The sequence below is a fragment of the Protopterus annectens genome, chromosome 3.part1 (assembly GCF_019279795.1).
Source record: "Protopterus annectens isolate FY-2018-M chromosome 3.part1, PAN1.0, whole genome shotgun sequence".
In the NCBI taxonomy this organism is placed as follows: Eukaryota; Metazoa; Chordata; order Ceratodontiformes; family Protopteridae; genus Protopterus; species Protopterus annectens.
In genome coordinates, this window is record NC_056732.1 from 520136231 (window position 1) to 520155122 (window position 18892).

Here is an 18892-nt window from a genome sequence, read left to right on the forward strand (position 1 = left end):
TGCGTAGTGCCTTTCTGTTTGAGTCAGAGTACGAGATGCATATGCAACTGGAAAGCCTTCCTGAAGACATGCTGCACCAAGACCATATTGCAAACCATCACAAGTGAGAGTCACTGGGTTATGAACATCATGTCTCAGTGTGGGCAGGCTGGAAATTCTTTTTTAAAGTATCAAATGCTCCTTGATGCTGCTTATACCAAGATCGTTTTATATGTTTGCATGTTAACTCACGTAATGGTGCAAGAAGCTCACTAAGGTTAGGAAGGAACTTTCCCAAATAGTTAATCATCCTCAGGAAACTCTGTACAGATGTAACATTCTCTGGAACTGGCATTTCATTGATTGACATTAACCTCATGTGCACAACTCAGAACTTTCCTGAGGTTTCTGTTATTTTCTTTTTGTCCATTGCCTCTGACAATAATGTCGTCAACTATAATGGCACAGGGATATCAAACAAATATTTGTTCAATGGCAAGTTGGAATACTTTGCTGGCAGAACTGATCCCAAATGGCTTTCTTAAAAATCTATATCTCCCAAATGGTATGCTAAAAGTCCTTAATAAAGATGATTTGTGATGCAACGAAATTTGCCAAAAGGAGTTCATAGCATCTGGGACTGAGAAAACAGTGGAATTTGGCAATACCACCTCTACTGTGTGCATTGGGTGATGAGGACATTTGAGAGCTTTAGGTCACAAGGATCAATACATATTCGAATATTATCTGCATTTTTCTTATGGGCTACCACCATAGAAGATACTCATTCAGTAGGTTCTGTCACAGGAGTGAGAACACCAGAATTTACCATTCTGTCTAATTCTGTTTTTAACTTTACTCTGCATTGCTACTGGAATCTTACATGCTGGTCGAACAACTGGGTTTATCTCATGATTCACCTTCATGAAATATAACTGGAAGCTTACCAAGTTTATTCGTAAAGAAATTAGCATACTCTTTGAAAATATGTTGTGAAAAACTATTATTTTCATTTATATTTAAATGATGAACCTCTTTAATGAGCAAAATTAAATCCATACGTAAACTGTCTTCGAGGCCTAGTAATGACTGTACATCTCTGAGAACTACACAGAATTACAAGTCCATAGCTGTTGCCTGAAAAATGAAAGGACTGCAGTACCATACATCTGAATTTCTTCACCACCATAAGTAACCAACTTTGTACACTTTGTGGAGTCAAAATGCTCTCCAGCTTTTACTTTTGCATAAGTTTTTACTGACATGACTTTGCATTTGGATCTGGTATCCACCTTGAGCTTTATTGGTTTCCCATTAATTTGCACAGTACAGAATATTTCACTTTTTGCTGACACACATTTTTACTGTGCTAACTGTTACACCAACCATAGAAACACCATCAACATAAAAATATTCATCACTGCCATTTGAGCTTGTCATAATCTCAATTTGATTTACTGCTTGCTTCAGATTAATCTTACTATCAGCCAGTGCTGGTTTGCAAAGCCTTTCAAAATGATTTCACTTTTTGCATTTGTGACACTGACAAACATAAGCTAAGCACTTTTCTCGTTTGGTTTCATGACTGCCCCCACAATTACGACAATTAATATGAGTTACTGAGATAAAACTTTTCTGTTTACACTTATGAGGCTTGGTTGTCTTAAATTTCTGCGGCACACTATCGACATTTGCAGTTGAAGTTACAACAAGCATATTCATATGTTTTTCTTTGAGTTCATGTATTTGGCAAACTTCAATAGCTTTGCTCAGTGTTAATTCACTGTCACACAGTAGAATTTTCCTCACTGTATCATTATGCTTCAGTAGTTTCACCGTGCTTTTGATTCCTTGTGTAAAATATATGCCTTTCCATCGTTATATTTGTCAGAGGGTTACACAGCTCCCTTAATTTACATTTTAAACAGTCTGGGTCTTCCTGCATTTCTGCTTGGGCAATAATATGGCGGTTTTCTCCCTCACAAACATACACAGCAGGTGCGTATACAAAGAACATTCTCACTCAATGGCCTCTGTGCCAGCTAAATTGAGAAGTATAAATGCTCAGGTGTTTAAATCTTTATCAGAATGTGCAGCTGCTATGAAAATATATTCTTGTTGAAATACATACCAATTCTCTGCAACAGTATCATCAAACACCAAAGGTTCGCATCCGCGAAATCCATCTGACATGCTGTTAAAGTAAATGTGAACACCTTTTACACTTTTCGGTTTACAAAATTCATTTGATATGCCGTAAAAGTAAATGCAAGTGCCTGTAGAACTTTAGACATTCGTTGCACCATGGAGAGGCTTATGCAACTTACTGCATACATTTGTTGCATTTTGAAGAGATTTGTACAACTTCAGACATTTTGTTGCACTTTGAAAGACTAAAATGGCTTCTGGCACTTTGTTACACTTTCCAAGACTTAAACGATTTCAAATCTGGCTTCTGGCACCATGTTGAATGATGAGTGAAGGCATGATGGCAGTTTAACAGACAGTTTCTTGTACATACAACATAGCTGCTTCTGCATGCACGTTCTACATCTTGTTACACATGCTCAGTACAACTGGCTTAATACTGCCCCCAACCTGGAAAGTTCCTTAAACTGCAGTGGCTGATAAGGTACAGAAAGCGTAGTTTAGCACACTGTGCTACAGCAAAGGTCCGCAGTAAGGTAGTGCAGCATTTGGACATCACCAATAGGAGAAGCTGTTGAGCAGTGCAGAGTGAGTAACTTCTGCTAAATTACAGAATCATGCTAATATGGATGATATTCCACCATAGCTCTGCTGTGATTTGACACCATGTTTGCAGCAAAGGATGCTACAATATGAAAACATAACACTTAATTTGCACCTTGCATATGAAAACTGTCTGGTAACTAGATCATATAGCATACTGATGTTTTATACTCCTTATCTTGCATGCTGTAGCAGATCCAAATAAATACTCTTCTGTTTTTTAAAGTATAGTACTTGCTGTTTAGTTCCAAGTTATTATCTCAGCTGTTGAGTGTGGTTAAGTATTTTATGTACTTACATTTTTTTTTTTTACAGGACATTGAGAGAATGACACTCAGTAGCTACCACGGTGGTAAGTGTTCTGGCATATCGGCAGATGGTATGATGACTCTGCCTTCCATTGTGGGTCAGGGATTGCAGACCACACATACCTTGATCACCAAGGCAGTGCAAACATCTGAAGAAATGTCCAGACAAGTGGCAAAGACCATGGTATCCAAAGAGGTACAAGTGGAATGTCTCCATTTTCAGATGCACAAACACCATGAGGAACAGCTCACACAAAGTAAGTATATTCCAGAAATAGTGTTGTCATAGGCTGCATTATCCACACAACATCATTGGTAAACCATTGTTTCTTTGTTGTACCTTTAATAAATTTCCATTATTTTATAATGTTATACATGCATATGCAGTATGCTGTCAACCTGCCTTAAAAATCATTTGTATTACAGTATATGGGGAAGAACAGTATTTGCTTAAAATGTTTGCATTCAGAGCAAATTGTGTACACAACATTTCTTATTTAAAGTGACCTTTGTTGGTCATCTGCTTTGTTATTCTACTTTGAATACAGGGATCCTTTGTATGTCCAAGTACAAAGTATGCATGTGGTTCTGTGTTGGTGAACGTGTAGCCCAAATTAAGAGCCAGTTCTGCTTACAAATGTGATTTTTTTTTGTGGCAGGGCTTATGGAGATGATTATCAGCTGTATTACAAACTGACTGGATGCAGCTAGTTTATTTTCTGCCTTTCCTACTAGTATAAACAAAATACATTCAGTGCCTTCTTTACTAGTCACAACTAGTTACAGGTTAGGGTACTACAGTGCCAAAGCTTTCTGTCATGATCATGCCTCTACCAGTTTCTTTAGCTATTGATGCATTTGTTATCCTTCATACTTGAGTGTTTCTTTAGGACTGTTTTTATTTCTACCTGCAGTGATGGCATGTGTGTGTTTTTGTAAAGAATACACATCAGTTAGGTTTCCAGTAGTACCAGCTTTTGATAAGATCAGATCAATGTTAAGCAGAAAAAAAGGATAAAGAATAGCATAAATACCATGTGTGTGTGTGTGTATGTGTGTGTGTGTGTGTGTGTGTGTGTGGTGAGAGAAATCCTACATTCCTTCATGTATTTCATTAAGACATCTGTATCATTGAAGCTCCTAGGTTCATGCAGTCAGCTGTCAAACTTACAGCATTGGTTTTCTTGCCTTAACTCCATGTTTATACTTTCTACTTTTCATATGCATATCACGATTATTTTTTAAGGAGATTCACAACTAATTTCTGATTGTAAGGGAACCCTATTTTCCGGTTTTGAAAGGCATTGTGTAAAGTAAACTTTTTTTTTCCTGTTATTGATATTGAGTTTAATGGCAGGTTCTCTTTTTGGTGTTAGCTCCCCCAGCCATGCGTTCTAAGTATAGGCTTTACAATAGAACCAAATCACACAATACCTTACAGACCAGAGGTCAGTTTTAAGTAACCTATAGGAAATAAAATAGTAAAACACAATTCCTGCTCGCAGTCAAACCAGGCTGTGAGTCAACAATAGACTGTTTCACGTCTCTTCAGATCTTCCAAACTCAAAGTTCCAAACCACGTCTCTTCAGACCTTTAAATCTTAGAAGGATACGAGTCCACATCTAATGAAATGAATATATCCAAACTCAGTTCTGAGCACGAATAAAAACTTTCTTTATTAATACCCACAGTTGGTAAGCGCTTTCGCTATACAGCTTTTTCAAACCCATAATGACCAATACTAAACAGGTGTTTATATAGTGTTCTAAATAAAACAATAAATCAATTGAACAATAATTAAAACTTCTCTTAAAGATATATATGCACTCGAAAGCAAAAAACTAAGTTAAAAGCATATGTCCAATATCAAGTTAGACTTTCTAACATTCAAACTGGTTTAAATTAATTTAAAATATTGAAATACATTTATAAAATCTAAATATATATAATATAGAAGTATAAAAACAACATAAGCATTAACAAAGAATCCTTATTTGTTTAAACAACTAATTCATCTCAACCTATATTTTCTGTTTTTGAGTGCAGGTTTCAGAGGAATCCTGTCATTTAGCCCTGGGGGTATATGTGCTTGTAATTTGATGATCCACTTGGTTTCTACCTGCTCAGTGTAATTCTCAACATCACCTCCTCTAGTCCTAGGTGTATTAACATGTAAAACAGAAAACATAAAAGTATGTCTGATGTCATTCTGTAATACATGTTTGGATAAAGCATTAACCTCAGACTTGATACGGATCTGATAGATATGTTCCCTTATCCTTTCTTTCAATTTTCTATCAGTCTTACCTACGTAGAAAGAAGTACAAAATGTGCAAATAGCAATGTAAATCACATGTCTTGTGTCACAGTTGGCATTAACTTTAAAAGAAAATACTTGTCCAGTTGCTGGGTGCACAAACATATGATATGACAACAGATTTACAACATGGTTTAGTACCATCAAAAGTTAATGTCCCTGTGTCTTGTTTCATGTTTGTGAAACATAATAATCTATGTAAATTTTTCTTATTCTTAAATATATAATGTGGTTGTTCTCCTACATATTTCTTAATTTCTGGATCTAATGTAAGAATGTCCCAATGTTTACAAATAATATCTTTAATAGATTGAACATCCTGAGTATAGAACAGAGTAAATCTCTGTTGTTGTTCTGTGGTTGAGATTGGTACATTATCAACACTAGTCTTATAAATTTGCATCCCTGCTTCAGAGAAAATAGGACATGCTCTTTATTTAGAACAACACAATATAAACACCTCTTTAGTATTGGTAATTATGGGTTTGAAAAAGCTGTATAGTGAAAGCGCTTACCAACTGTGGATATTAATAAAGAAAGTTTTTATTCGTGCTCAGAATTGAGTTTGGATATATTCATTTCATTAGATGTGGACTCATATCCTTCTAAAAGATTTAAAGGTCTGAAGAGACGTGGTTTGGAACTTTGAGTTTGGAAGGTCTGAAGAGACATGAAACAGTCTATTGTTGACTCACAGCCTGGTTTGACTGTGAGCAGGAATTGTGTTTTACTATTTTATAGACTGGCTTTTTATCTGCTCGCAGCCACTTTTCCACTATTGGTGTCCCTGTTTATTCTTGTTATTTGCTATATTGATTTTTTACACCACGGTGGTACCATGGCTGAATTAGCTGCAAGTAATCCGGATACGAACTTAGAATTACCTTATAACCCTGAAAACTTGGTTTTGAAAAGGCCGCCATCTGAACGGCTTCAGCGTTGCCTTAATGCTGACGTCAATCCGCTAGCTGAATGTGAACTAAATACATCTAACGATAATGCAACGCTAAGTGGAGAGGAGTATGGAAGGCTGGACTCTGCATTAAACTCTTTAGAGTTTGATTTATAAAAACCAAAGCGTTTGCAGATGCAGCGCATTCATTTTGGGGCCTGCATACATAAGAGTTGTACCATGAGGACTAAGGGTATTAAAAATACCGACTACTGGCAACACTTACCCGGGATTGCTAAGCCGCTGGCAGCAGCTCAACATAGAGGTGAGCATTAACTATATGAAACTCTTGAATGAGTTCTTTATGCCAGAAGAACGTTTATTACAAGAATCTATTAAGAAAAGACAGATTGCTTTATATAATGATTTTAATAATTGTGTTGTTGATACAAGGCTTGACCGCCTAATAGATAATGTTAATCTCTTTGAGAAAAGACTGCTTGAACAAAAAAAGCATAAATTAATGAGAGACACTAATGATTTTGCACAAGGCCAGGTCTTCACCTGGCCTAGGAATAATTTGAACAGTCAGTCTGTTACTCGTACTAGACCAAGTAAAACGTTAACACTTAGCACTAATAATAATAATGATGTGATTGATAATGTTTTAAATGAACCTCCTGTTAACAATTATACTGCCTGTGATGGTCAGATTGTTAATGTGAACACCAACAATGATAATAACAACAGTACTAAATGCGTTAACACAGTACCTCAGGTTAGAGAACGTGAACAGATTAATGCTTTGAATATACCATTTGTTAATCAACAGATTAATGATGCCTCCAACAACACAGGACCTGTAGTACATAGTAAAGTATCTAGTACACAGAATAGCATTAATAGGGAATCAGACACATTTAGCCCTTTCCCCATAGCGGAAACTTTCCAGAGAGGGAGAAATCGCTCTTTAAGCAGGGGGAGGCAGAAGAGGAAGTTTATAACCAGCGAAGTGAAAGAACCAACGTTAAAGAAAATGTGGGAGAGACTAACATAATGTGTAACCTCTCACATAGACCCCTTAGTCAATATGAATATAAATTTGAAGTACTGAATAGGGGTTTATCTTTTATTCCCTCCAAACGGAGCAGTTTAACAGACACCATTTTGGATGTTAAACTTTTTGTGAGAAATTTATAGCTAAAATGAATGTATTCTGATGTTAACTCAGATAAATTAAGCAGACAATTTAATAAACCTAGTCTATCAGTGCCCAATTTACATCCTTTACTTGATACATTTAGTAGAATTGTTGAGAAAGATATATACTCATTAGAAATTAGTATGAATGTTCCTGTGACCAAGAATAACCTGAGTGCAAGACAAACCAGAGCGTTACATGATTTAATGAATGATGGCAATATTTCCATCAAACCTGCAGACAAGGGAGGTCCCATAGTAATTTTAGACCAAGCTTCTTATGATATCACTATGATTCAAATGTTAAATGATGAACGGTATTATAGCCCTATATCAATTATAGAGGTACAGAATATTATAACAAGGGTGTACAGTAATCTTGATGACTTGTACAGGATGGGTATTTGAAACTCTCAATTGTTTAATTATCTTATGGAAAGTCCTACAATTTCTGTCATCCAAGGATTACCTAAAATTCATAAAAATTCAAAAAAACCCCTATGAGACCCATTGTTTCTGGTCGAGGGTGGGTAACTGAAAATTTATCTATCTATATAGAAAAGAGTCTTGAGACCTTATGTAGATACAAATAGGTTTATACTTAAAGACTCTAAGCAGTTTTTATTGGACTTTTATGAAGCAATCACAGGTTTATCAGATCACCAAACCTTAATTATGGTTACTATGGATGTCAATTCATTATTTACTAATATTCCTAATGTTTCAGGGTTGGAAAGTATTCATGTTTATTTGGTTGCACATTCTGACATGTCACTGAATAGAATAGAATTCCTATGTTCTTTGATAGAAATTGTGTTGGAAAGTAATGTGTTTTTATTTGATCAAAGTTTTTTCCTACAAAAAGATGGCGTAGCTATGGGCACCTCGTGTGCCAATAGCTACACTAACATGGTCATGGCCTTGTGGGAGGAGAAAACTTTTTTGTTTGGATTTTTTCCAGAAATATATACCTTTCTATAGGCGATTTGTAGATGACTTGTTTTTTCTTTGGAAGATTTAAATTTTGAAAAACAGGTTAATATTTTGACCTCATATTTGAAATTTACTATGACTTATTCTATCCAGAACATTTCTTTTCTGGATGTCTCCGTTTGGCAGATGCCAAATGGAGAATTTAATACTGGAGTACATAGGAAACTTTGTTATAAAAACACACTGTTACATAGGGACAGTATGCACCCTGGCCACATTTTTTCAAACATTGCCATAGGGTGTCCAGATTAAACCCACTCCAAAAGGAGTTTGATAAAGAATTAAGTGACCTGGGTGCTAGACTGCGAGCTCGGAATTATAAACCAATAGAAATAGAAAGAGCTTTCACACATGTTAGAAATATTAGACAGGACAGAGCATGTCCTATTTTCTCTGAAGCAGGGATGCAAATTTATAAGACTAGTGTTGATAATGTACCAATCTCAACCACAGAACAACAACAGAGATTTACTCTGTTCTATACTCAGGATGTTCAATCTATTAAAGATATTATTTGTAAACATTGGGACATTCTTACATTAGATCCAGAAATTAAGAAATATGTAGGAGAACAACCACATTATATATTTAAGAATAAGAAAAATTTACATAGATTATTATGTTTCACAAACATGAAACAAGACACAGGGACATTAACTTTTGATGGTACTAAACCATGTTGTAAATCTGTTGTCATATCACTAACATGAACATGTTTGTGCACCCAACAACTGGACAAGTATTTTCTTTTAAAGTTAATGCCAACTGTGACACAAGACATGTGGTTTACATTGCTATTTGCACATTTTGTACTTCTTTCTACGTAGGTAAGACTGATAGAAAATTGAAAGAAAGGATAAGGGAAGATCTCTATCAGATCCGTATCCAGTCTGAGGTTAATGCTTTATCCAAACATGTATTACAGAATGACATCAGACATACTTTTATGTTTTCTGTTTTACGTGTTAATACACCTAGGACTAGAGGAGGTGATGTTGAGAATTACACTGAGCAGGTAGAAACCAAGTGGATCATCAAATTACAAGCACATATACCCCCAGGGCTAAATGACAGGATTCCTCTGAAACCTGCACTCAAAAACAGAAAATATAGGCTGAGATGAATTAGTTGTTTAAACAAATAATAAGGAATCTTTGTTAATGCTTATGTTGCTTTTATACTTCTATATTATATGTATATTTAGATTTTATAAATGTATTTCAATATTTTAAATTAATTTAAACCAGTTTGAATGTTAGAAAGTCTAACTTGATATTGGACATATGCTTTTAACTTACAGTTTTTGCTTTAGAGTGCATATATATCTTTAAGAGAAGTTTTAATTATTGTTTAATTGATTTATTGTTTTATTTAGAACAACACTATATAAACACCTCTTTAGTATTGGTCATTATGGGTTTAAAAAGCTGTATAGCGAAAGCGCTTACCAACTGTGGATATTAATAAAGAAAGTTTTTATTCGTGCTCAGAATTGAGTTTGGATATATTCATTTCATTAGATGTGGACTCATATCCTTCTAAAAGATTTAAAGGTCTGAAGAGACGTGGTTTGGAACTTTGAGTTTGGAAGGTCTGAAGAGATGTGAAACAGTCTATTGTTGACTCACAGCCTGGTTTGACTGCGAGCAGGAATTGTGTTTTACTATTTTATATACTGGCTTTTTATCTGCTCACAGCCACTTTTCCACTATTGGTGTTCCTGTTTATTCTTGTTATAACCTATAGGAAATAATACAATGACAGTTCCTGAAGTCTTTCCGAAGTGTTCAGATTTTCCAACCCTAAGAAATTTTACATTTTTTTAGTTGTTTCATTTAACTTGATTGAAGTCTACATAATGTAGCATTGTATTTATTTTTGGGTCAGACAAATGAGGTATAAAAAGGGTGGCCACGGTGGTGCAGCGGTTAGCGTTGCTGCCTCACAGCAAGAGGTTCTCCAGTTCGATTCTCGGCTGGGGTGCCTTCTGTGCGTATTCTGCATGTCCTCCCTGTGGTCGCGTGGGTTTTCTCCGGGTGCTCCGGTTTCCTCCCACATCCCAAAGACATGCAGTAGGTGGATTTGACACTCTAAATTGGCCCTAGGTGTGAGTGTGTGCATGTGTGTGCCTTCTGTGGAAGGTTGGGTGCCGGGCTTGCAGCTCGACACTGTAAAACTCCACTGCCAATCATGAGCGGACAGATGATCCGCTGTGGTGACCGCTAACCGGGAAAAGCCGAAAGAAGAAGACAAATGAGGTATAAATTAATGTAGTGATCTAATTGACGTGGCTAGATATGCCCTTCAGAATTAGGCTGCACAAAATGCTTTTTTTTTACTTTGGTAGATACGTACTGGTCAAATCTTAAGTGGTTATCTACTACCATCTCTAACTCTTTAATGGTGGTGTAATTTTTTATTGTTTGACCATTTACCGTGTCATCATAATTTATGTTCTTTTTGCCCAGTCACATGAAGCTGCATCTGCTGACAGTGAAGGTGAGGTCATAGCTATAACACTTACAGACCAAAGTTTGGGGTTGGCAGAATGGTTAAGATGTTTACCTCACACACAGAAGGTGCTGAATTTGATTTTCACTGAGGGAAATTGGCTAAGGTTAAAATGGCCCATAAGGCAGCTATCCTAGTACTTGCCTATGAACTTTAAATCTATTACTGAAAAAACTGTTACCCAGTTTGCAGTTATCCATAGCCCATTTCCCACTTTATTTTTTTTTTAAATATATTTTTATTGCTTTTTTTCTTATTATTTTAATACAAGAAAAGAATATCACAGAAAAATATAAGAACAGGTACCAGGAATATCAAGTTGCAGTAATCCTAATAAAGTATATATAACATGAGCTGTCAGTGTTAAACTAACAATATGCAAAATTAACTTACAATCGAGCTGTTCATATTGAGCTGTAATACATACAACATCTTGAAATCCGACATTGACACGTGCATCAAGATATTCTAGCCTACCTAACTTATGTTATATCTTGTACTAACTATATACACTATATGCATTGACGTCACCTTGAATGTTCATCTTGTATGTATTACCATGACCTGCCCATTGTTGTGGGTAAACATTTTACAATACTAAATATCTTTAGTTTGCCTTATTTACATAGAATAATACTGATGTTGTAGTCCCTTCATAAATCAGTTTTGATCTAAGATTTCTATAAGCGTTCTCCAATGTTTGATAGTCTGATAGTTTTTTTTTGGCTTCTTGTAATTAGTTTACTGGCTAATAAGTACTTTATAGCCATTCCTTTAAATTCTTCCCATGTGATTTTACTTCTAACCAATTTTGGGCTATGTATGATTTCAGCATTGCATACAGCATGACTATGATGTGTTTATTTTCATAGGAAAAATTGGTTGGGAATACATGTAAAATTGCCATTTCCCATGACAGGGTAGATTTAGTGTATCCCTTTTTTTCTAACTTGGCAATTAACAAACACCATAATATGTAAACATTCTTACAGCTCCAAAAGATATGAAGAGTGTCTGCAATGTTGTTTTGGCATATGGTGCAATAAGGAGAGTGTGAGGGACTCATTTTACTTAGAAAAAGTGGTGTGTGGTAAGCATTGTTATTAATCATAATTTGGGTGTAAATTAGTTTTTTGAGGGGGGTTAGTTTCAAAGTAAGTTCAATTGCAGCAGATTTTTGTTCAACAGTGATCTTATTTTTCTCTTCCCAAAATTTTGAATATAGAAGTGCATCTTGACATTTAATTTTTGCTATTAATCTATAGGTATTTGATAACATTTTAGATCTCAAAAGTAATAGGTTAATAATTTGTTGATATAGCTGCATGTCTTGGTTATCTATTTTAACATTCATAGTAATTGTGTTAATTGGGTATGTTAATTGCTTGATTACGGTGTTATAACTTTTATTTACTTCAAATTTTTGCCTAATGTTTCCACTTGAAAGGCTTTTGACCTGATAGAGATCCCATACGGTGATGTCTTTGATTTTGGGGTACTGAGTCAAGTTTATCATAGTATTATTTAGTTTAATATTAGGGTTAAGATGCATTGGTTGTCCCAGTACCAAAGTATCTTTAAGATTTAGGAAGGATACCAGCTTTTGAAATATTAGTGTATTTCTTATGATTATGGGTTGGACCTTAAAATACTTTAATGTCTTAGAATTCAAAAAGGGTACTGCTTTAGGCTTTAAATTAGATGAGATTAGATGATTGTAATATATTTTAATCCATAGTGGATACCATGCTTTGTTGAATGGTTCAAAATTTTCTATTTGTATAATTCGACTAGCATTTGTAATGTTATAGTATGTTTGGAATTCAGGTAGACATGTTCCCTCTTTTAGTTTGGGTAATGTTATTCTAAAATATTTTATTCTTGTATTTTTTGGAGGGTCTATATCACAACGTCAAACTAACAGAATTTCAAACTTTGTAATATCGAACTGTAAACTCCGAAACCCAATAATAACGAAAACACAGAACAGCAATTTTTTCCCAGGGGAAAAAAATCACTGTTCCATGACAAAAAAAAATTAAACCTTAAACTAAAGTGGCACCCCCCAACGTGGGGGGCTGTGCCCCCACACCCCCCTACTTAAATATACCAACTATTGAGATCGCACCTCAATGGAGGAAATAGCAAAGCCTCAAACGGCCCACCGATTTCTTTCCTTGGGGAAAAAATCGATGTGCCTTGGCTTCGCTTTTTTTTGGATTTCAGACTTTTGGGTTCTATATTACAGCGTTTGAACTTGTACAAGTTTGTTGTAATATAGACCCTTTTTTGGATGCCAAATAAATTTACCTAGTAGTGTTTCAAGTTTGGAGAAGTTTTTGGGTATATTTTGATTAATAGCCCTAAAATGAAACAATAATATTGTAAGAATATTCATTTTAACTATAACCATCTTAGATGATAGAGATAGATTGAGATTTAACCATCTCTTAGTGTCCTCAGTGATAGTAGTCCAGGTTTTGAGCAAATTGTTTTTAGTCATATCAGATTGGGGGTGTGAGTGAACATGATACCCAGATATTTAAGATTATAATTTACTTTTATTTCAGTTTCGGGGAAATAGAATTCTTTATGTCCTAGAATATTCAGAGGGAATATGACAGATTTTTTGGGGTTAATGGCATAATTGGATATTTTTGAGAATTTTTCAGTTGAGTTTAATATCTTATTCAAATCTGTATTTGGGAATTCAAAATAGATGTTTAAATCATCGGCAAAAGCTGTATACGTTATTGGGATTTTTGAAATATTTATAAGATGGTGATATGGTTCAATTTGAATAGGTTTTGATTGCTTTTTATTTATAAATAGTGTTGTCGTGGCATTATTGTATAAGGCCCTAACCATGTTTATATAATCTTCAGGGATGCTAAATTTCTTGAGCATCTTTAATAAAAAATCAAAATTTACCCTGTTAGAAACTTTGGTTGTATCTGCTGAGAGTGCATAGCTAGGGCATTTATAGTTTGCTTTTAAACTAATGATTGAATCAATGGTGAGTGTATTGTCATATATTTGTCTATTGTTCATAAAACCTAGTTGTTCAGAAGATATGATAAGAGGTAAGATTTTTTTGATTCTACTGGCTAGGACTGTAGAAAGAATTTTGATATCGATATTTATGAGTGCTATCAGCCTGTAATTATTTGGATTTGATGCTTCAGACTTGGGTTTTGGTATGAATATAGTTTTTGAGTTATTGATATACAAGTCTTTGGTACCATACTTTATTATGTATTTTTATTCTTTCAGTAATATTGGAGCTAATTTTTATTGAAAGTCTTGTAAAATTCCACCACATAACCATCTGGCCCTGGTGATTTGCCTGGTTTCAACCTATTTACAGCAGTAATAATTTCCTCTACATTTAAGGGAGCTTTGAGGTTATTTATTTCTACTTCATTCAGTACTGGAAATTGTAACTCTTCAGTAAATTGATGAAATAATGATTCATTAAACTGGTCGTGAGGGCCATATAGGTTTTGGTAAATCTCTTGAAAGGCTGCTATAATCTCTTCATCCATATCTACATTTTGGTAGGGGTTTTTTTTATGTTTATGATTCTTGCCAGTGCTTTTGAGGGTGATTGAGCCCATTTGGCATTTTTGTGAAGAAGTTTAATTTCACTGATTGAGAACTGTTGTGTTAGAATTTCCCATAATTGTCCCTGTAGTGTAACCATTTGACTTTCAAGTGCTGGCGAATGATTAATTTGTAATTCTAGCTATGATTTTTAATTTTGATTCTATTGTTCTGACTTTTTCCATGTTTAATTTTTTATAGAAAGCAGCTTTTTGAATTAATGTTCCCGTAATAGTGTTTTTTGTCACTTGCCATTGAATGTCGTATGGTATATCTGTTACTTCTAGGTTATTTTTAGTTTGGGTGAGAATGTCAATGATATCCTGTGAAATTTCTTTATTCTTTAATAAGTTAGTATCTAACGTCCAGTTTGTAACTGTTTGGAGTCTTTGCATTGAGCTCCCCAACTTTATTGTAATGTTTACTTTTGCATGATCTGATATTGTTCTAGGTTCACTATTGTAGGTGACTGTATTATTTAATAGAACTTCAGATATTAAAAATATATCTATTCTAGACCAAGACTTGTGGTATGGTGAATAATAAGTAAATATACAATAGTTGTACTACTCCTATAGTTTTCAAATGGGTCAGCTAACTTAAAATCTTCCATTATTTCAGCTATTAGTGTAGTGTGGTTGTGTGGGTTTCCTCAGGGTGCTTTGGTTTCCTCCCACATCACAAAGACATACTGTAGGTGGATTGGACACTCTTAAGTTGGCCCTAGGCATGAATGTGTGTGTGTGTGCGGGCGCGCGTGCCTTCCGTGGAAGGTTGGGCTCTGGGCTGGCAACTTGACACCGTAAAACTCTATTGCCAATCATGAGCAGACAGGTGATCCACTGTGGCGACCCCTAACTGGGAAAAGCCGAAAGAAGTGTAGTGAGCTGAACAGGTTGCTTATTATCCTTATTTGTCCTATCAAGTTCTGGATTAATTATCCTATTCCAGTCACCACCTATGATATAGAGGTAATTGGGAAAGTTCTCTAATATTCTATGTATCTCATATAGATAGGTTACTTGATGCAAACATGGAGCATAAACATTTAAGACTAAGAGAGGTTTTTTAAATGGCAGCAGTTCACAAGTAAAATAACACCATCTGCCATTTGGGTCATAACTACCCTTCATTATAGTGCCATCAAACGATTTTTTAACTACTATAGCAACTCCCCTAGAAGCTGTACTGTCACCAATATGTTTCACCCATTTTTTTTTGTATCTTTCTCCCATTGTTCTTTCAACATATGCATTTCTTGAATGAAAGTGATCTCTGCCTTAGATTTAAAAATTAAATGCATTAATAGATTCTTATTTTGTAAGTCCTTTACATTCCATGAATCCACAGAAATCATCAAAAAGCTACAGTACACAGAACACTAACTTTCAGAACTAATGGAAGTATATAGGGACAAATTGACCTTTCAAAGTTTAGAATTTTGATACAGTTCAATGAAATGAAAATAGGTGTGACAGCACTCTTTTTCAGAACCCCCTCTGTGCATATCCATGCTAGCCTACTAACTGAAAGAGAGCTAAAAAGTACATTAACAACTATAATACATAACATTTCTGTCATTCTAAGTGCCAGCAACAAGAAACAACAACATGCACAACAGCTTATTCAACCAAAGAATATGTAAGAGATATGATTTCTAACCCTTATTTCAATTAAAGGTAATTAAGCTGAGTATTTTTAAAACTGCTTTTAACTGATTTTTAGATATCTAACTTAATAGTTAGTAAGGAAACCTCCATAAAAAACGTCTCCAAAGCCAACTTCATGCTACTAAAGTCAGAAGTGACAAACTTCATGACACCTATGCAGACGGGAACTGAAAGTTCAACTGCTGAATCCTACACTAAGGCACTGTGTGAGCACATCCACTCATGCATGAATCGTGCCATCCCAAATAGAACCAAGATGCACTCATCCAAAAAAAGGAAGCCAATCTGGTGGTCCCCTGGCATAAACAAACTTTACAACAAAAGGAAGAAACTGTTGCAGAAAAGAGGAAAATCCCAGGATGCAAAAAACTCCCTTACCAGTCTCCGTAAGAAACTGAGATCTCTCATAAAATCCTCCAAAGCTAGTTACGAAAATAAAATTGTCAAAGATTCCAAAGACAACCATAAGGCATTCTATAACTATGTCAAGAATCTAAATGGCAATGCTCAGATCTGCTCTGAGCTAAAACAGAATGGCATTAGATATACTGATCCCAAGGACATTGCCAATATCCTGGCAGGTCGATTCAGTGCCTACTTCACCCCCTAAATGCCCCATTTCAATACCGGAAGATTGCCAAATTCCGGTAATAAACGCACGCCAAAGCAAAGAATACAGCATCCATGGGACCAGATGAGATCCTGGGCTGTGTACTACATGAACTACAATAGGAACTGGCACCTCACCTAAGTGTCATGTTTAATGATAGCCTCACCTTAGGTTTCGTGCACACTGAGTGGCGCAAAGCTACAGTTATCCCACTCCACAAATGGGGATCCACCTTGGATCCAGGAAACTACCGTCCCATCAGTCTGACAAGCCTTATCTGCAAGGCCATGGAGCGTATTATCATGGAACTTGTAAACAAAGACATTGGCAACCTTCAAGCACTGGACCCCACCCAGTTTGGGTTTGTGAAGGGCCGATCTTGTCTCCTGAACCTGATTGACTTCTTCGAATCAGTCTCCAGAGCCATGGACAAGGGTAAGATGGTCCACACAGCCTATCTAGAACTTGCCAAGGCCTTTGACACCATCCCCACTCTTGAATCATAGATAAACTTACTAAGCTGGGCATTAATCCCTACGTTACCCAATGGGTTGCTAACTGGCTTACTGATAGAACCCACACTGTAAAAGTAGCCAAATCCAAATCCAGCTCCAGACAAGTGGAGTACCTCAGGGTTCAGTCCTGGGACCGCTCTTGTTTGGCATCTACTTCTCTGAAGTACAGGCCAACACTAAGGAACTCTGGCTAATTGCAGATGGCTGCAAACTGGGAGCCATTACTGAATCCACAAATGATGTGGATACTCTACAAAAGGGCCTTACAGAAACAGGTGCTTGGTGCCAGAGCCATGAGCTCAAGCTCAATGCCAAGAAATGTATAGTTATCCCCTTTGGGAAAAAACATGTATCCGTGAATTACCATATAGGTGGCAGTACACTAAACACCGAAAGTGTGATAAGAGACTTAGGGACACAGGTGGATAGTGGTCTCACCTTCGATAACCACATTGCCACAACAGTCAGGAAATCCTTCTATGTGGCACACCTCATCACTAAGGGCTTTTCATCCAGAAAAAAGGAGGTCATTGTCCCACTGTACTCATCCCTCATTAGACCCATTATAGAATACAATGTTCCGTTTGGTATGTACCTCTCAAGACATCTGCAACAACTGCAAAGGCCGCAGAAATACCTCATTATAAGAATCACAGGCCTAAAGCAGATGCCCTGTGCTGACCACCTTAAAAAAACTCCAGCTATACTCTGTCGCATATAGTCTACTCAGAGGCGATCTCTGCTTAATATACAAGGCCATGTCAAACCCAGATCTGTTGGACATGCTACACTTGAAGAAACCCCAATCCCTCAGAGCCACACGCTCCAGGGATCTAAACCTTGTCATCACAATAAACAAAACATGCTGGAGGGATAGGTTCCTGACCCAGAGACTCCCCAGACACTGGAATAGATTGCTTCAAAAGGAACCTTGACGATTGGATGGGAGAAAGGAAATTCACCTCGGGGATCACGTCAGTCGCCCTGCTAGACAGGTGTCCAGGGAAGTAAATAGTGTGGGAAGAAATAGCCAGGGAATTGTTACGGCTAGGCTTGTATAGGCCCTAAGGCTAATTGCCTATTCATAGGTTGGTACTAGGCTATCTAAACATATTACAATTCAAAGCAAACCGTAGCTTTTCTATTACATTCACACATAGCAGATACTTACATGTATAACTGAATATAATTTATTATAGTTTATCAGTCACGGTGGTGGTGCTGCGGTAGCATTGTCACCTCACAGTAAGACGCTGTCCGGTTCGATTCTCAAATAGAGCGTCTTCTGCGTGGAGACATGCATGAATGGGCGTACCTTCGTTGAAGGTTGTGCGTCAGGCCGGGCAAGCCGGTACGTAAAAATCAACTGCCAATCATTAGTGTCCCGGAGTTCCTCTGTGGCGACCCCTAACCGGGAAAAGCCAAAAGACACAAACAAACAAATAGTTTCAGTCATTGTTTGCCTGTTCCTTATTTATATAATTCAAATACAGTCCTTTTTAGTATACAGCAGTTCTTTACTTGTTGGGTCTGTATGTACAG

General features: G+C 36.2%; 1 protein-coding gene across 2 annotated transcripts in view; it reads left to right on the plus strand.

The window, feature by feature from the left end:
* LOC122798199 overlaps window positions 1–18892 on the plus strand; it is a 648727-nt gene that overhangs the window by 177304 nt on the left and 452531 nt on the right. For both annotated transcript variants that reach the window (XM_044066950.1, XM_044066949.1), the window contains exon 4: window positions 3046–3295. In XM_044066950.1, coding sequence (XP_043922885.1) covers window positions 3046–3295 — 250 coding nt within the window. The remainder of the gene's footprint in view (window positions 1–3045; window positions 3296–18892) is intronic.